The following is an 18,545-nucleotide window of genomic DNA, read 5'->3' on the forward strand; positions in this document are numbered from 1 at the left end:
TTGCTCGGATGTCCTCCTGAATCGTGAGTCCATTATTGATCATTGTTATGCAATAAATGTCTTACACTCCTCTGCTAGGCCTAAGGCTACTCGCCTACACTACCACTAGTAGAGCACTTTGGGTTTTATATTGAGCCCTGTACACTTTTGGGGAACCCCTGGACTCTGCACGGTATTACCACCTAGTTGCAATATCATATACAGAGCCAGCTTCCTACAGCACCCTTTTTGTTTTATCTGACTACCTAAATAAACATCTCCCAACTCACTGTTTAGTACTGAAAAGTCTCAATGCTTTTAATTATTTTTTGATTTTCAGTGTTTGTCTTTGCCTCATTCCATAAAGAACATCAAATGAAAAAAGTTAAAATCCTAATCCAGATATTTTATCCCAGAGATGCATTTGGAACCAGAACATATGATTTCCTTACTGATTCAAAATTAATTAAATATTGTGTTTTCAGAAAGTGGCCAGTTTGGAAGGAAGAATTTAAATTGTGCAGCTTCTTATGATTTGTAATGATTTCAGTTCATAATAGGCTTACTGGGCTATCCCTATAGTTTTTGTCTGCAAGTTTTTGTTCCAGTTGCAATATTTTTGTTGTTGTTATGATGCTACTCTCTCATATCACATATCATTGTCTCTCCAGCCTCAACCTTTTCTATTCTCTTCATTTTCTCTATGCACTCTTCTCCCCTTCTGATACCCATTCATAATCTCTTTGCTTTTTCCTTCACTGCTCCAGATGCCTTTGGAAATCACACGCAGCTTTGTGCAGAACAGCGATGGCACCTACGAGCTCTTCAAATGCCCAAAGGTAGAGGTGGAGAGCATCGCTGAAAGCTATGGCCGGGCAGACAAGCAGCCCATCCGGCCCCTGGAGCTTAAAACCTTCCTTAAAGTGGGTATGTTCAGTCACGGCTATTATTCTGAATTCTGTATGGGGCCTACAAGAACTGTCTGCTCCATTCTACTCCACCTTTCCTGGTACTATTACATTTTCTCCCCATTCATCCCCTCTTTCTCACTTTTCCTGCATTCTCATTTCCCACTTCAGTACCTGTGTAACTTCCCCTTTCTTTTAGTTCCTTTTTGCACGCACCTGTTTTCCCTTTTACACTACCTAGCTGACCTCTTCGTCCTTCCCTCTGCTCTGACACACTTTTTCAATTAACCTTACTTTTCGTCCTAAATTCTTTTATATCTTTCTGCCATGTTCTCACTTGTCCCACTCATTCGGCATCATTGCTGTACCTTATTTTTTCTCTCTTTTGGTTTTCTCACTCCATCTTGCAGTAGCACGAGAGGTTGCTGCACGCGGTTTACTCACAATGATCCTCACTACTTCTCACTAGTGGCAGCACTGGCCCAAGTCCTCCTGAAAGGATGAAAGGGTGCTTTCTTCTTGCCTCCCTTGTTCCTTTTTTTTTTAATATCTGCTGCTCAATTTTTTTCATTAAATCTCTCCTATACGAGCTTCAGGACCTCAGAATAAGATTGCCAAGCACCTCTCAAAGACTTTTGTCTTTAACCGCCAGAACCTCTAAGCATCAGCCGCAAACATCAGTTGCTAGCTAAATCGAGGGGTCCTGGTGACATCATAAAGCATGAGTCCAAAGGCCAAGTGGTTTGTAAATGTCACCAGAACACCAAGATAACTGAATAGGGCCATATTACACATGATGCGTGTTAGGCCTGCCTTCCTTGGTGTGGTATTGGCTCAAGCATTTTGCCTTCACCCCATTCTGTATTGCTGGATTTGTATTTGTTGATTTTAGTGCTCGGTGCACTTTAGCACTGCTAACCAGTGCTAAAGTGCTTGTGCTTTCTCTCTCAAGCATGGTACAATTGGCTTACACCTATTAGGCACATTTAGTTTACTTGTGAGTTCCTAGTAAATGGTACTGCATGTACCCAAGGCCTGTAAATTAAATTAAACTAGCTGACCTGCAGCCCTCATTGTGTTACCCACTAAGGTAGCCTTTTAAAATCTGTCTCGGGCCTGTCCAGTGGCGTAGCTAGCGCTATGGCAGCCCGTGGCGGTCCAAGTGTTTTCTGCCCTTCTGAAGCTGCATTAAAGAGCAGGGTGGGGTGCTGGCAAGATTTTGACCATTTGCTGCCCTTCGGCTGCTGATTGAGGAGCGGGATGGGGGGGTGATTGCCACCTTGAGACGGCAGGCATGAGTGCGGGGGGGCTGCCGCCCCCAAAACTTGTGCTGCCTGGGGCAAACCGTACCCGCCCCCCCCCCCCCCCCTTGCTCTGCCACTGGGTCTGTCCGTGTTTTGCCAGCCTTAAACCTTCCTTTTTATTACATATAAATCACCCCCAAGATGGTCACGAAAGGCTCACAGGGCAATGTGCATTGTACATAAAAAGTAGGACTTGTGTACTCGTTTTTTCACTGTTGTAAGGCCTATCCCTCCCACTAACACTGGGTTACCTTAGTACATTTAATAAGTGATAACATTGGATTGGGTGCAAATGGAGATATTCAGATTACACTCAAATGAATTGTCATTTAAAAATCTCTTTAATGGTAAAGTTAGATGTTAAGTCACAATTATGAAAACACCCCTTTTAGGAAGTTGGCATTTTCTTGTCGTAACCATTTGTGCCTTCTGCCAGTGTCCTGGGTCACATTACTGTAAATGGCTCTGCTTTTCGGGTTTGTTTATTGCTCCCAGATAGTAAAACAAAGGGAGGGCTTCGTTTTGGACAGGATGGGCCATCCTGGCAGGATGTCTGGAGGGGGCTGTACCCTGCCCCACTTAATTTCAAAGGGCTTTGCCTACTACACACAAAACAATTGGATACCCTTTTGTCACCCCTAGACAGTTTAGTTAACAGGGGAAGGGAAGAACTTTCCAGAACCAGATGTAGAACAGGGAGGCTCTCCCCACACAAAAATGCTGGCACTTGGTATAAATGTTGTACCTCCAGAGGCTCTTATCAGAACACTAGTGAACTTGTGGACATTACTGAAAAAGGACTTCCCTGCTGCATGAGGACTGTCTTGCTGTCTGAGAAGGAAGAACAAACCTGCTTACCTTCATCCCAAGCTAGCCTGAGTGACTCAAAGTATCATTTGGCTAACTTCTTGTTTGAGCAACAGGGACATAAGCTCCGTAGACCTCCCTGCAGCTGACCGACTGCACCTGGACTTGCCTGAACCCTGCTGGGGATAATTCCTGTTCTCAATCCCCACCCCCACCCCCCAAGAGTTGCCTCCCTAACTCTTCTGGTCATGCCAATGCAGGCTGCATGTTTTGGTGCACAGAAAAGTGAAGAGTCAACATGGCACACAGCCCTGTGTTCCATGCCTGCAACCTACGGTCTAGGGCCTAGGTAAGTCACCCCTCTAGCAGGGTGCACTAGCCCCCAGGTGAGGGTATAGTGGCATGAGCCCTTTACCCCTACAGTGTCCAAGTCCATTCATTGAAAGTGTAGTAAAGCCATTGAGTATATGGCCTGAGAGTTGGATGTTACGAACTATACAGTTCCATAATGGCTTTACTAAAAGCTGGGAACTTTGGTAGCATACTTCTCAGCACATTAAACCCACACTGATGCCAGTGTGAACTTTAATGTAAAATGCATACAGAGGCCATCTTAGAGATGCCCCCTGAAAAACGACTAGCCCTGGTGTGGATCCAGAATGGTTGCCTGCTATTTGCCACAACCAGGCGGGTTTCTAGACCCCTGGGTAGAGAGCCTCGGCTCTGGGTCCATAAACAAAGTTCATCCTGGGCAGAGATGTCATGCCTCCTCCACCAGGATGGGCTGGGTCCACGAGAGGGGAAGCTTTAAAGGCCTACCGCCTTTGTATGTTGCCCCTGCCTTTTGCTGCCCCCAGCAATTGGCCCCCACCGGTTCTGATCCACACTTTGGGTGGGAGAGTCAGAGGAAAAACCAAGCTAGGATGAGGTGTGCCCACCTTTGCATGCAAGGCGAAGCACCATCTCAGTCCCCTCCATCCTGGAGATGAGGGTACCCATCCAATTAGGAAGAGGCTCATTAACCCACCCCGAGGAAGAGACTCATTGGTCCCGACCTGCACACCCATTTTAAGACACCTAAATTCAGTATTTAGAGGTGACCCTGAACCTTGCCTCCTCAGGTCCGAAGAGCCATACTGAAGAAGAGGACACCTACTGCTTTGGCCACAGCCCTACCGGCCTGTCCCGACTTCAACCTTCTTACAGCGAGAACCTCTGTGTGTCCAGCAGCCCCCCAGAGCCCTCAGGGCTTGCCCTGCACTCATCCGACAGACTTTGCCTCCAGTGAACACCGGATTTTGCTCAAGCAAAGACTCCCCCCACAGAATCCGGATCTTGGCGGCTCCACGATTCTGCACCACTCTGCACCCGATACCCACGGCCCGAGTTAGTGGCCCATCACCACGAGGAGGTCTCCCCAACAATCCTGAGCTGGCATATGGTGATCCCTGACCTCCCTCAAGCTTCAAGACTACGCCTGCAACCTCAAGCTGAAGACCCCTCCACTCCCCCGACCGTACCTGGTAAGAAGACCCACCACCTAAAGACACCCCTGCACCCGATGCCCCACGGCCATGGGTGTCCCAACCAACAGTGTCCAGGCATCCCCCAATAACCCAACTTACCTCCCCAGCCAGTGGTCTCCTTCAGGAAGTCTCCCTACCAGAGCCTGCAGCCTCTAGCCGAACCAAAGCTCTCCATTGGAATCCACAGGGTCCCGACGCCTCCTTGGCACACTGTACCCAGCCGCCCCTCGGCTGCTGGTGGTGCAGCTACTGTGCTTGTTGGCCCCTGCAATGCTGACCTTAACCCCAGTAGCTTTGCTCCCACACCCGAGTGTCCTGCTTGTAAGCAGCCCCTGACTGAAGCCCCCTTAGCCCTGTTAGCGAACGTTGGGCCCCTACACTCTGCACCCAGCCATTCCAGTGCTGCTGGTGGTGCAATTTGAGTGCCTACCTAGAACTTAGGGTAGCCTGGTCCTAACCCCCAAAACTCCCACTTGTAAGTCATTTACTTACCTGAGAACCGTTAATCCTTTTTCTCCCATAGGAACCAATGTTATGAGTTTTGTTCCTAAAAATATTCTGTCATGTTGTACTATTGTATGAAAGAAAAAGTAACTAAACGGCAAACCTTCGAAAGTCTTACCTTGTATTGTGAGATCCCTGGCATGTTATCTAGGCATACCACCCGAGTAATCAATGTAATCTTTCAAGGTAATGCCAGATTTCAGTCACACCAAACGTGGGCTCTGAGGGTTGTGGGTGTGTAGGGGAGAGCACCATGGTAATCGCCTGTGTCCTCCTACATCTAACTCTAAAATAGAGTGTGAATCAGGCCCTGTACCAGCAAACAAGAAAACAGAAGTCTGATAGGACAAATGCAGCATCCTCAGGACCCAGACAGTGGCTAAGCAAGAATTGTCCTGGCATCATGTTCTTTCTCACTTTCAAGCCTCCCAGAGTATTACATGTTGGTCAAACAGACCTGAAAAAAGGATGACCACAGCTCCCACCATGCTTATTCTGCTAAGCTCAGAGGAGTCTTCTCTGCCTATTCAGGCCAGCCTACTGTGGGGCACCTGACTAGGACTTTCACACCACTTACACACCTAATTCAGTTAAAGCGCTGACTGGACAGTTGCTAGAAAGTTAACAGAAATTAGCTTCCAGCAGTGTTAGGCAGGATAAATTCAACTTTATAAACGCTATACTTCCGGCATATTTAATAAAAATCTGACTTTACCATTAAGTTCGTTGTTTTTAAAATTTTAATTCTTAAAAAAAAAAGATTTTGAATAGTCTGTGCCTGGTAGAGGTGAAGCATTCTAGATTAAAGTGTATAATCTATACTTTGGCTTTACCTATATACTAGCTACTGCCTAACTAGCGACAGTGTAGTTTTGGGTCTAACTAGTTTTATGCCAATTTCAACGGCGATGGAGAGCAGTGTCTCAGTGTTAGAGTTCAGGATTACCAGCAAGTGAGTCCCAAAAACAATGGAAAACTGTGGACGAACCTAAAAGTGGTAACTTCACCTCCGATATCCACCCAGTTACTCCAGAGAATCTATTTTTTATTCAAGCCCTCCACAAATTGAAGAAAAAATAACTCCCTTGTCCCCTTTTCATTGTTGGTGATATTTTGGGCTTTATACATGCTCCTTGGACAGATGTTCTCTTCAGGGCTATCGATAATTTCAGAATTGCCTACTTACATTTTTACTATTGATATATGAAAGACACCTGGTTTTAAAAAGATTCCGCTATATAATGTTGGTTAATTTGGTGTGGTTTCAATCTGGTGCCCTAGCCACTTGTGACATGTTTTTGTTCTGCCACAAACAGTAGGATGTATTGATGATTGTTTGGTTTGAATAGATGTAAGTACTGACATCCTGCCAATCCTCTTGTACTACAATAGGCATTGCCTCAAATCAAATGGCCACCTTTTGCTTCATCTACTGGACTCATCAGTCCATGGGAAAGAATTCAGTTGTGCCCACCATTGTCTCACAGTTTGTTTTGACAACAATGTACGCCCTCTTTTGAGAAGTGTCAAGAGGGCTTCCATTACAAATAACTTGTTAACGCTGTAAAGTGGCTGGTTTATGATAAGCCAGCACTATACAAAACAAAAATGTGAGTGCAATCTAGAGAAGAATGTGTGGTTTTTGTAAAGGTTTGTTCTAGTGGGATGATGTGCAGTTTGTGCATGTATTTGGGGGATGAGATGTAGTTTTGCTGAAAGTTGTGGTCTAGTAGTGAAGAACTAGTTTCAAGGAAGATATGTTTACAGTAGAAATGGTGGTTTCAACAGAGGTGTTTAACAGTTTTAGTAATGCAAAGTTATATGTTCTGACTGGCTTTGTATCCCTTTCCCCACTTGATTCAGTGTTTGAATTAAGAACTTATTTGTTTGGGATCTGTTATTCTTCTACAATTGACTTTGCTTGTAATCAGTCTTCAAAAGAGATTACATTTGCCTTTGTGCTAATAAACACATGTTCTATTAGCATATAAAAATCTAATGAAATCTGATCATCCAAGTACTTATAAATTATTTGTTGTGAAATAGAAAGCAAGTAACAAGACCCATTTTCCCCTCTTAGATGTGTTATTAGACTAGTCCGTGTGTTGAAGCAGGAGATTCCAGATTGACTCCACAAACAATAAATGTTGCATCTTTGATGGAAGGGGTGAAGTTCATCACTTTGTCCAGCAAAGCATCTCCCTTAGCTACCATGGGGCATTTCAATTGTAGAAGCAACAACTGTGTTGAAAACAAAAAAATGTCTTCGCTCTAGGGGGGCTAGAGGCATCAGTCCAGGTGAACGAACAGGAGGTAGCTCAGATCTCTCAATGCTTGGGCAGTAGGGACCCCTTAAGTCCACTTCTCCTCCGGCTGGGCTTGGATGTAGTGGTGTTTCCACTGCAGGAGACACTCATGGTTGAGGGGGCCTGCACAAAGAGGCGTCATCGGCGACTGGGAGTCCAGTCCGTACAAACCAAGTTGGGGTTCGACGCTGGAGGGTCCACTTCAACTCTGGCTGGGGGTGTTGTGCTTTCCGGTATCAGAGTTTTCGAGATCCAGAGTCCTCGCAGTTCTACAGGGTGCAGTTGAGCAGCTCTGCTACTCCACAGGAGATCCTGGTTGCTTCTTGAAGTGCTGGCAGTCCTCCCTGGCTTTTGGAGGCAGAGCAGCCGCAGGACAAGTTGTCTTTGGTGCAATAGTTGGGGACAGCAGGCAGGCCAGCAGGGTTGGCCCAAGGCCAGTTGCTTCTCCTAAGGTCTGGCTTTTCGCAGCTCTCCTGTTTCCTCCTTCGTAGGTAGATATAATTTGCCTTCCTGGTGGGGGGGGCCCTAAATACTAGATTTAGGGGCATAAAGGAGAGTAAAGGGTGGTAGCCAGTCGACTACTTGTCCTTGAGGTCACTACACCCCCTATTTGATCACTTCCTGTGAGTAGTGGGCATAACCCTGTCCCAGAGTTCCTAATTCTGCCATCACCAACATGGTGGAATTTTCCTAAAGGGATGCACATCAGGCAGCTTACCTTAGGAGTGTGACTGACCTGGGAGTGCACCGTGGCTCCCTTCATATCTAATTTCCCTCCTGCCCTGGTGCTAAATGGGCCTAAGGCAGTGGGTTGGCATTTCCCCTGTCTGGGAAAGCTGTGGTCACACATCAAAGGTGGCAGTGGCCTATGAAGCCTCCTGCCTTGATATGCTGATTACTTAGCCATCCTGCTTGGAGGAAATGATAACCCCTCCGCAAGAACTGGCATTGTTTCTGCCCTCCGAGAGCTTAGGCTGTCACCTGCAGGAGATCAGAAACCTGTCTGGTGGCAGGCTGGTCGACACCTGTCAGCCAGCACACTAGAGGCTTTTAGGTTTTCAGGGGCACCTCTAAGGTGCCCTCTGGGTGAATGTATTAATAAATCCATCACTGGAATCAGTGTGGGATCATTAATTCAAGGGGTTTGATACCATAGATTTTAGTTAAGCCATCATGTAGCTGGGGAACTTGTTTTTACCAGTGCCCTGCGCATGTACTTAAAATGGCTTCCCTGTTCACTTGTGATATCTAAGAATGGACTTGGAATTCACAGGGGCATATCTGCTCATGCAGATATGTCCACACATATTGTATAGTGTACCCTGCCTTAGGGCTGCAAGACTGCTGTAGAGGTGGCTTACCTATACTGCATGCAGGGTCTGTAGGCATGGTACACAGGGATGTGTGCCATTTCGTGTTTTCTCTTTTATCCTCACCAAGACAAGTTCTGCAATATCAGTTTGCATGGGTTAGGTGAGGGGACCCTTAGGGTACCACAATATATGCTGTAGCCCTTAGGGACCCTCTTTAGTACCCATGCCCGGGATACTAGAGATACCATTTACTAGGGACTTATGGGGGTGCTAAAGGTGTGGACACTTGGAGGAACAATTGTACAGCTTTTAGAGCAGGAACTCTTGAATTAGGGACTTTGAATTGACTGTGAATGCCAGGGAATTTTTAACCTTTTTTTAAACACACTCACATAACTAGGTCCCTACACTTCACTGATATCACTCACACTGCACTGTCACATAGCCTCTGTCACAATTAACAGTGCTCCTGCGTAGTTCGTAGGTCGTAGCACGCCCCGCCCCGTAGAGGGACGGGAAGACCCCCATGATGAAGCATGACACTAAAGGATTTTTTTAGTGTGTGAGGGGTATTTTAAAAAGCACACTGTGCTCTCATCTTTACTACCCTAAGAGAGAGCCTATTATTCACACTACACGCATACAAAAAACTAAAATATCACTATCACACATTGATAGAATCTTTTTGTTTATGTATACCTATTTGGAGGGTGATTCTGTCAATACCTCTACACTTCCTCGATTGTTTTGGAGTTACTGGCAGCGTGCAGCTGCGGAAGTTTACTAGGATCCGTTCCTCTACACCACTCCGTGATTCTGCATCTCACAGTATCCAGCACAGGGAGGACAGAGGGACCGCTTATCTCTTGTCAGAAATGGCCGATCTAGGTCTTGCATTTACCGAAGATGAAATCTCCAATCTAATGTCCACTCTAGGGACTTTCGAAGGGCTTAACTCTGGGTGTCCTTCCACAAGAAATAGTGACTGGGACGAACTGGAGGAACTGAGGAGAACCCAGAAAAAAACTGCGATCCATGGGTTATTAATGTCTGAATATTTGAAGGTTAACACTGCTCCATCAGGCCTCGTAGTTTGAAATGAACCATTCATTTTTCTTGAAGACAAAACTTTTAAGATCGATTGTTCACAAATCTCGTGGATATGTACACGAGACTGGATCGTACTTATAATCAAAACGGCCAGTAGACTAGCAACTGACCTAAAGGTGGAGATGCAAACAATAGAAATACGTCTTAAGAACTACGAATTTCCGGCAAATCTGAAGAAATATCTTGACGAACTAAACAAAACATTAAATGACTTTGAAACAACTCTCAAAGCAAACCAATATGAGAAACTAAAAAAAGACACTAGCAGGTGGACAAAAGAGAAAATCTACCCTTACATAAAAGACAATTACAAACCATCAAGCGATAACGTCACAAACGATGATTCATCCGACGCTGGATCTAACAGCTCAAACTCGAGTGGTAACAAAAGCCCTAGATACCAGGGCACGCAAAGGAATCTTCGACGACCCAATTATCGTGGCACAAGGGGATGGAACAACTATCCACAGCCTATGATGTACCCCCAACCACAATATGGCCCACCGCCCTTTCAACATCCACAAGGTCCGTTCCCACAATGGGGATACCAACAAGACCATGGCTATTTTGATCAATCGGCTTCTTTTTTAGGCGCACGCCAAGGACGGAGCAAGGGGAGGAACCGGAGAGGCACCTCCGTACATTAGAACACAGAAGAGGAAGAAACCCCGAGGGTGTCCACCAGGAGCATGACAGGCGCGTCCAAGAATCAGAAATAAGCCTAGTGGTAAATCTTACCGGCACGGAATTATCTGAGTCTCAAAAAAGAGTACTGGAGAACGGTATAGGATATGTCCCTACTGCGAATATGGACAAATTCCACCTCCGCAAAGAAATTCAAGAATTCATAAGACGTTTAAAACTCCAGGTCTTCTTCAAAGATGAGAAGGACAACACCGAACGAGGAGACACGGGACTTAAGCCAAAATCTACTTTCACTCCTATGAACAACACACTCCCCCATCGAACTCCTGACATTCGAGAAAGCAATAATGAAGGATCTTGAGGAACTCAACCCAATGCAGAAACGAGTCTTCCAAAACATTTCTAATGAAGAACAACAAGCATTGCGAGAATTGAGCAACAACAAAGAAGTGGTGATAAAACCAGCGGATAAGGGGGGTGCAACAGTAATACAAAACAAAGAGCAGTATGACAAGGAGTGTACAAGACTACTACAAGATCAAAGAAATTATGAGGTCCTACGCACTGATCCCACCGAGAGAATAACAATCAAGATCAAGACGATGGTGGAGGAGGCGTTGACCCTACGCGCTGATCCCACCGAGAGAATAACAATCAAGATCAAGACGATGGTGGAGGAGGCGTTGACCCACAATTGGATCACCAGAAAAGGAGAGTTCCTGTGTCAGAAGAACCCAAGAACCCCTTACCTGTACACCCTACCGAAGATCCATAAAAACCTAGAGAACCCCCAGGGAAGACCCATCGTCTCAGGGATTGGGTCGGTTCTAGAACCGGTATCCAGATTTGCAGACGCATTTCTGAGACCAGTGGTCCAGAAGACATCAACCTATCTCAGAGACACAAAAGACGTGCTGAATTTACTTGAAGAATTGACATTTGATCCCAACACGCAGCTTCTAATCAGCTGTGACGTAGAGAGCCTTTACACCAGTCTGCCGCACAATGAAACCCTTGCAATAATCGAAGACGTTCTCTTTGAAGATGACTGGGAGTACCAAACCCCAAGAAACGTGGTCATGGAATGTTGTTCTGTGGCATTAAAGGAGAACTTTTTTTAATACAATGGCACCCTATACCTCCAGAAGCATGGTACCAGCATGGGGAGCACATTTGCTCCCAGCATAGCTGGTCACTATGTGCACCATCTGGAGGAAACTAGGATACTGAACTCCAGAAATCCATTCAGAAACAACATCAGGACCTGGAAAAGGTACATCGATGATATCCTTATCATCTGGGATGGAGATGAAAGGACCTCTCAACAGTTCCTCACCTGGCTCAACTCACAAGATGAGTTTTTGAAATTTACCAGCATCACCACAAACCGCAACCTGGTATTTCTGGATTTGAATATCTTCCCAAAAGATGGAAGATTGATGACAACAACACACTTTTAGAGCACTTCCAAGAACTGCCTATTGATGTATCAAAGTTTTCACCCGAAACATCTGAGGGACAACTTACCATACGGACAGTTCCTGCGCCTACGCAGGAACTGTACAGAAATCGTCAATTTCAAACCACAGTCCAATGACTTACGGGAGAAATTAAAAGCTAGAAATGACCCCAAGAGAATCATTGATCAAGCGTATAAAAGAGCTAGGAATAACTGCAGAGAAAGCCTCCTGGAGGAGAAAGTACATAAAGAGGAAGAGCAGAGACCCATATGTGTTACCACGTATAACACAAGCTCTGATCAAGTAACCAAGATCATCAATAGGAACTGGAAGATTGTTAACAGCGGCGGTCTACAGATTCCAAAACCAATATTTTCACACTAAAAAGCACAGAGTGTAAGAGATATCTTGGTACACACGAGACCGAAGGTGGATAAGGCAAATGCGCAAAGGAACCCGAACTTTGTACAAGGACATCACCCTTGCGGTGGATGCAAGGTGTGCTGTCTGACTAAGAAGAGTAAGACACTAACTTTTAATAATGGGACAAAATGGGAGCAGAGAAGCTTCAGTAACTGCAATAGTACTAATGTTGTGTACTTAATCACCTGCCCTTGCAGTCTTGAATACGTCGGCATGACAGGCAGGGCCATTAAGACCAGAATAGGTGAACATAAGAGCACAATAAAATGCAAGAAATCAAGCACAAAACTGACCAACCACTTCCTTGAAAGTGGTCACAAACCTGAGGACATCACCTGGACCGTGATAGAGCAGATTGATAACGAAAAGCACCTATTGGAAAAAGAACAAAGGTGGGTCTTTCGTATTATATCAAATAAGTATGGTCTTAATGATGAAATACCTTGGGGTCAGCTGTAAGAACCCGTAGACACACTCCCCAACTGAATGGAACCCTGCTTGTTAAAAATAACTGTTTTGAACACAAAGAGGCTCCTTATGGTAGCAGAATCAGGGATGACAAATGCTTCTGACTTAACATATAGACGTCACATGAGAATCGAAGTCAGACTGTTCACTTTAGCATCTCTGTGCAGTCTCGCATGGAGTTCGATTCCAACATTCCCCACTGTACCATATCACCATGCAAACGACCAACAAGCTTTCTCAAAGATTAACAATTTCTCAAGAAATGAAACGCTCCGCATAGTAGCACTATTAGGGCGAAAAACTGCTTGTTATAAAACATGTAGGCTTCTCATGAGACCTGAGGTCGGACTGTTCACCTTGGCTACTTCGTGCAGTTTCAAATGTAGCTCACTCGATACCATGAATGTACGAACTTCCCACTGTGCTACCCATCACGGAAACGATTAAAAACAAAATACTCCGTTTCTCAGTGAATATTGGGCAATACATGAATAACTATTGATAAAAATCATATGACATCGAACTTCATTCTACACATAAACATTGGTAGAAAGACTACCGCTTACGTGCCTTACAACCACCCGGTGTTCCGCGATCGGCGGCCATCTTGGGTGAGCGCTCTAGTTCTTTGCCAGCACCAGTCAATAGAGATGACAATGCATTTCATGGGCGTTATAACGAACGCCGAGAGCAGAAAGCCAATAGTCCTCAGAGCGGCAGAACGAGTAGGAATGAGGCAGTGCACTTATGCGGTAAATGTAAGTAATAGACTCCGACCATGAGTCTTTAACAAATATGGTCCACGAGGCAGCAACGAATTACGAGGGTATCCGTAATTCACGTAAAGGTTGCGGTTTTCTTTTGCAGTTTACCGAGTGAAGTACCCTTCGCCTGCCAGCTCATGGGGCATGCAACGTTGGTCACACTAGTATGTATTACAACTCCATTCTTTGTCTAGTGATAATTTTTAACACTTTTTAAATGTTTCTCTCGAATTAATCAGGTCCCCTCTACCCTCCGCCCTGTGGGGTGCTGTTGTGTGCATTGAGTCACGGGTGTGTGTGTGTTGATACAAGTCAGCCTTTAATTTATGGGGTTGAATGATACATGTTCGGTCACCAATTATGAACGAACACCCAGGGGAAGTTATAGTGTAACTCATTCCCTTGTACATGAAGCATTGAGACTAAGCTTCATGTGAGATCGCTGCCATTGTTAATAACCTGTGCTGAATGACAGATCATCTATATCTATCTATATATATATATATATATATATATATATATATATATATATATATATATTCAACGTAAAGAGTTGCCCCCAAGAAGAGCCTCCAGGTAGATTAGTATTGCACTCCTTTTATTAATGTAAATGCAGCAGCAGCAGTCAGAAAGGAACTTGCTTCCTTATCCATACGCCATACGCGTTTCAGGTTCTCCCTTTCTCAGTGGCGTTTTAGCAAAGGCAAAGTTGAGGCAGAACATGCAATTACTCAGTTTTATCGACCTGCCTCCCTGGCCGTGGCCCCCATGGCCTTCTGGTCGATGTAGTACATTTCGTATTTAACCTCCAGTGAGGCTGCCCAAAGCTTGCAGTTTATGCTTTAAAATAAAACCCATGTGGGTGAAAACACAGTTCCATCTGAAAAGCGCCGCTTTCTTATGCATAAACATTTGCAAAACTACCTCCCGTTAAGTAGGTGATTTATGTTGAAAAAATCATCTCGGGTCCGCTTTGGCAGTGTGGTTCTTCTGCGGCCGAGCAAGCCGCTAATAATCCAACGTAAAGAGTTGCCCCCAAGAAGAGCCTCCAGGTAGATTAGTATTGCACTCCTTTTATTAATGTAAATGCAGCAGCCAAAAAGGAACTTGCTTCCTTATCCATACGCCATACGCGTTTCAGGTTCTCCCTTCCTCAGTGGCGTTTTAGCAAAGGCAAAGTTGAGGCAGAACATGCAATTACTCAGTTTTATCGACCTGCCTCCCTGGGCGTGGCCCCCATGGCCTTCTGGTCGATGTAGTACATTTTGTATTTAACCTCCAGTGAGGCTGCCCAAAGTTTGCAATTTATGCTTTAAAATAAAACCCATGTGGGTGAAAACACAGTTCCATCTGAAAAGCGCCGCTTTCTTATGCATAAACATTTGCAAAACTACCTCCCGTTAAGTAGGTGATTTATGTTGAAAAAATCATCTTGGGTCCGCTTTGGCAGTGTGGTTCTTCTGTGGCCGAGCATAAACTCCTTATCCTTATCCATACGCGTATGGCGTATGGATAAGGAAGCAAGTTCCTTTTTGACTGCTGCTGCTGCATTTACATTAATAAAAGGAGTGCAATACTAATCTACCTGGAGGCTCTTCTTGGGGGCAACTCTTTACGTTGAATATATATATATATATATATATATATCTATCTGTTGTGTCTCTCTTTTACAGAGACCACAATAGGTCAATATTTTTGATAATTTATCATGCTTCATCCGGGCCAGCTCATGCCCTGAAGCCCAAACTACCAGCCGATTTATGCTGCTAGTTTATAGGACTGTAGGCTTATTACTTTAGCAACTGAGCACTTTTTAGTAGGGACCACTAGAAGGTCCTGATGAGTAAGCAGTAGGGGACTGCTTACGAAACATGTAGACCAGGTAGCAAGCTAATTGCTCTACCCCAAAACCCCCTTCTTAATGTTCCCAGCCAGAGAAGTGAATAAAATATATTTTTTCTACTAGCCAGGGAATTTTTAACCTTTTTTTAAACACACTCACATAACTAGGTCCCTACACTTCACTGATATCACTCACACTGCACTATCACATATCCTCTGTCACAATTAACAGTGCTCCCGCGTAGTTCGTAGGTCGTAGCACGCCCCGTAGAGGGACGGGAAGACCCCCATGATGAAGCATGACACTAAAGGATTTTTTTAGTGTGTGAGGGGTATTTTAAAAAGCACACTGTGCTCTCATCTTTACTACCCTAAGAGGGAGCCTATTATTCACACTACACGCATACAAAAAACTAAAATATCACTATCACACATTGATAGAATCTTTTTGTTTATGTAACACTAGACACCACCATAAGATCATCTGAAAACACCAAAATACTGTCATAATAAACAACACAAGAGTGTGTTGTCAGTTCTTTATGCAGCTGGCCAGTGGGATGCTGTGGAGGATGGGAGTTGTAGAGGTATTTCAGAGAAGAGTGCAATGGGGACCAGGAGGGAGGATGTAATATTCAGGTTGGGTTTGATGACTTGGGTGCCAGTGTTAAGAATGTAGTATGTTAACTAAGTTATGCATGACAGAGCTCCTAGGTGTCAGGAGACTGCTTATTTACTTGTGTCCACTGCTTCTATACTTTGCCCCCTCATGCAGCCTCTACCTGATGGATACATTTATCTGTTTGCCAACAGCTGAAAATGCATACGAATCTGGGGGGATTGGGAGATGGGTGTACTGGGAGGGCTACTTTGTGCCCTGGATGTTCAGGCTTTTGTAATGTGAGAAGTTAGAAGTGTGTCCTCTTATAAGTGTCATTTCTTTTTCTCTCTCTCTAAAGGTACCATGTCTCCAGACCAAAAAGAGCCAACGCCCTTCATCATCGAGTGGATCCCTGATATATTGCCAGAGTCAAAGATCGGTGAACTGCGAATCAAGTTTGAGTATGGGCATCACCGAAACGGACAGTCCGCTGATTACCTGGAGCTAGTTCCCCCGCTTGAACAGTCCTTGGAACTTACACCTCTAACCACTATAACATTCCCCTGAGGAACAAGAGCCAATTCGTCCATGCTTGGACAGGCCGAGAGCTCATGCCTCTGAAGTTCATCACATTCTCAGGCTGTAGGCAAGAACAGGACCCCCATTGTTTGAACCTTCCCTGGAGGTCTCCTTCTAAACACAGTTATAATCCTTGGTGGGATCTACAGACTGCAGAACAAGTACCATGTTCCTGGAACTGGATTCGCACTACAGGAACTAAACACCAAAGTTCCACCATGTCACCTCTAGAAGTCAACATATGGCAAGAACATGACCTGTTCTTAGGGCAGGATCTCACAACTTGGAGAGGCACGTACCTCACACTTCTTAGCTCCATTTGTTTTCCATCTAATGGGTCCGGACTGTGTTCACTAGTGCAGGATTCTCAGTGCTTGAGCAGGCTTTGAGCTCATAGCTCTTGATGCCACAATGTACTCCTATGTTGTCCTTGAAATTCACCCTAGAGCAGGATACTCGCTGCTTTGCTAGACCCATAGCTTACACCACTAGGCATCCATGTTCCAGAAGGGCTTTTGGCATACTAGAATCCTTAGTTCATGGAATGACCCCTAGCGCTTGCCTCCAATGACTAATATGCTCTCCTAGAGGTTCCCTCACCTCGATATTCATTTAAAGCTGGATTGTGGTGCTACATCAAAATCTGAATGGGCTTCTGGAACCATCTCACTTTATCTTAATGTGTAGCAGTCGGCAAGTAAAGACTGTTCATGCAGCAAACATTTATGCGAATTGGAAGCAGAAGTGGTCTCCGATTATGGTTTCATGGTCCTTTCATGTGAATAGTATGACGCTGCAAGAGCAGCATTAAGGATGCATCAGAGTGGGATGAACTGAGAGGAGGAATAATTTTGCCTTTCTTGTAGATACCTGCTGTGGGGTGTGCAAATGTATGGAAACATAAAAAGTACTTTTAGTCTCCTCAGAGATATGTGACCTGTTTACATGTGTGTATTTTAAAGCATCTGGAGGGAGTCTGGGATTACGTCAAAACTGCAGGACCTCCTACTCCTGACCCACTCTGCTCTGAAGTATAATAATTTAAACCAATTTGATGGAGCAGGCTAAATGTGCCTGTGTAAAGAGGGTGATGGTGTGAGCTCTGACCCATACCCCAACTTACTTTCCCTTTTCCTTCCCTTTCAACTCTGTTGCATCACCATCGCCCCAACACATTTCCATTAAGCCAACACCAAAACCCCTCCCTAGCACCATTGTTTTTGTTCTCGGACGAGAACACACCAAAGAAATGGGGATGGAGAATGGGAAGTCCTCTCATCCGTTAGATTGTAGTCATCAGAGTGTGGTATTGAGTCTGGTGTCTGTAATATACCATTCATGCATCACCCACCATAAAGCTCATTGAATAACCGTTCCTTACAAAGGCATGGTCTTTCCAAGAACTTTTTTGACCCACAGCACAGCCTTGGCCATTTTGTCTGAATAAGTTTGTCCTAACTTTGTTTACATCCGTTATCTTTCTTTTTGGGTACAATGATAGATTGTAGATGGCACCAAATCTTCACTTGACAAAATTAAATGTGATTGGGAGGTGCCACTATGTTATATATAGTAGTTTGACTTGCATTTTGCTATTGGTATGGCCATGCATTACCAATTTATAGTAACTAATGTAATAATCTCTCACTGAGAGACCATCTAAAATTGTATTACTAAGTACTGAATGAGACGAAACGTTCTCCACTTGGTTGGCATCCCAGCACTGAGAAGAAATACACAGGTAGATGGCAGACAAATTCCTTGTTCCCAAGATGTCACTGTTTTCAGTAGAAGTTCATAGTGGGTGACTACAATGGTGGCCCCCACCACCACTGTCTGCCCAGTGTAAGGGGGCTTATTCATGAGGCTCACTTCAGTTTAGTTAGGGGAAGACAAGTTCTAAGGAAAGAAAGTTTACAAAGTCTTGTGTATCGGTTTACACTATTGACATCCAACATCTTAAACTAGGTCGACCCATCTGTACCCACAGTTATATACATTGGCAA

The 18,545-nt window shown here is 44.7% G+C and overlaps 1 protein-coding gene across 1 annotated transcript in view; it reads left to right on the forward strand.

Annotated features, from left to right (window-relative positions):
• C11H2orf42 (chromosome 11 C2orf42 homolog) overlaps nucleotides 1–17,464 on the forward strand; it is a 140,669-nt gene extending 123,205 nt beyond the window's left edge. The window contains exons 7-8 of the mRNA XM_078666721.1: nucleotides 747–906; nucleotides 16,319–17,464. Of these exons, the coding sequence (XP_078522847.1) occupies nucleotides 747–906; nucleotides 16,319–16,527 (369 nt within the window). The 3' untranslated portion in view covers nucleotides 16,528–17,464. The remainder of the gene's footprint in view (nucleotides 1–746; nucleotides 907–16,318) is intronic.
• The last annotated feature ends 1,081 nt before the right edge of the window (nucleotides 17,465–18,545 follow it).

Source organism: Lissotriton helveticus, chromosome 11 (genome assembly GCF_964261635.1).
Source record: "Lissotriton helveticus chromosome 11, aLisHel1.1, whole genome shotgun sequence".
In the NCBI taxonomy this organism is placed as follows: Eukaryota; Metazoa; Chordata; class Amphibia; order Caudata; family Salamandridae; genus Lissotriton; species Lissotriton helveticus.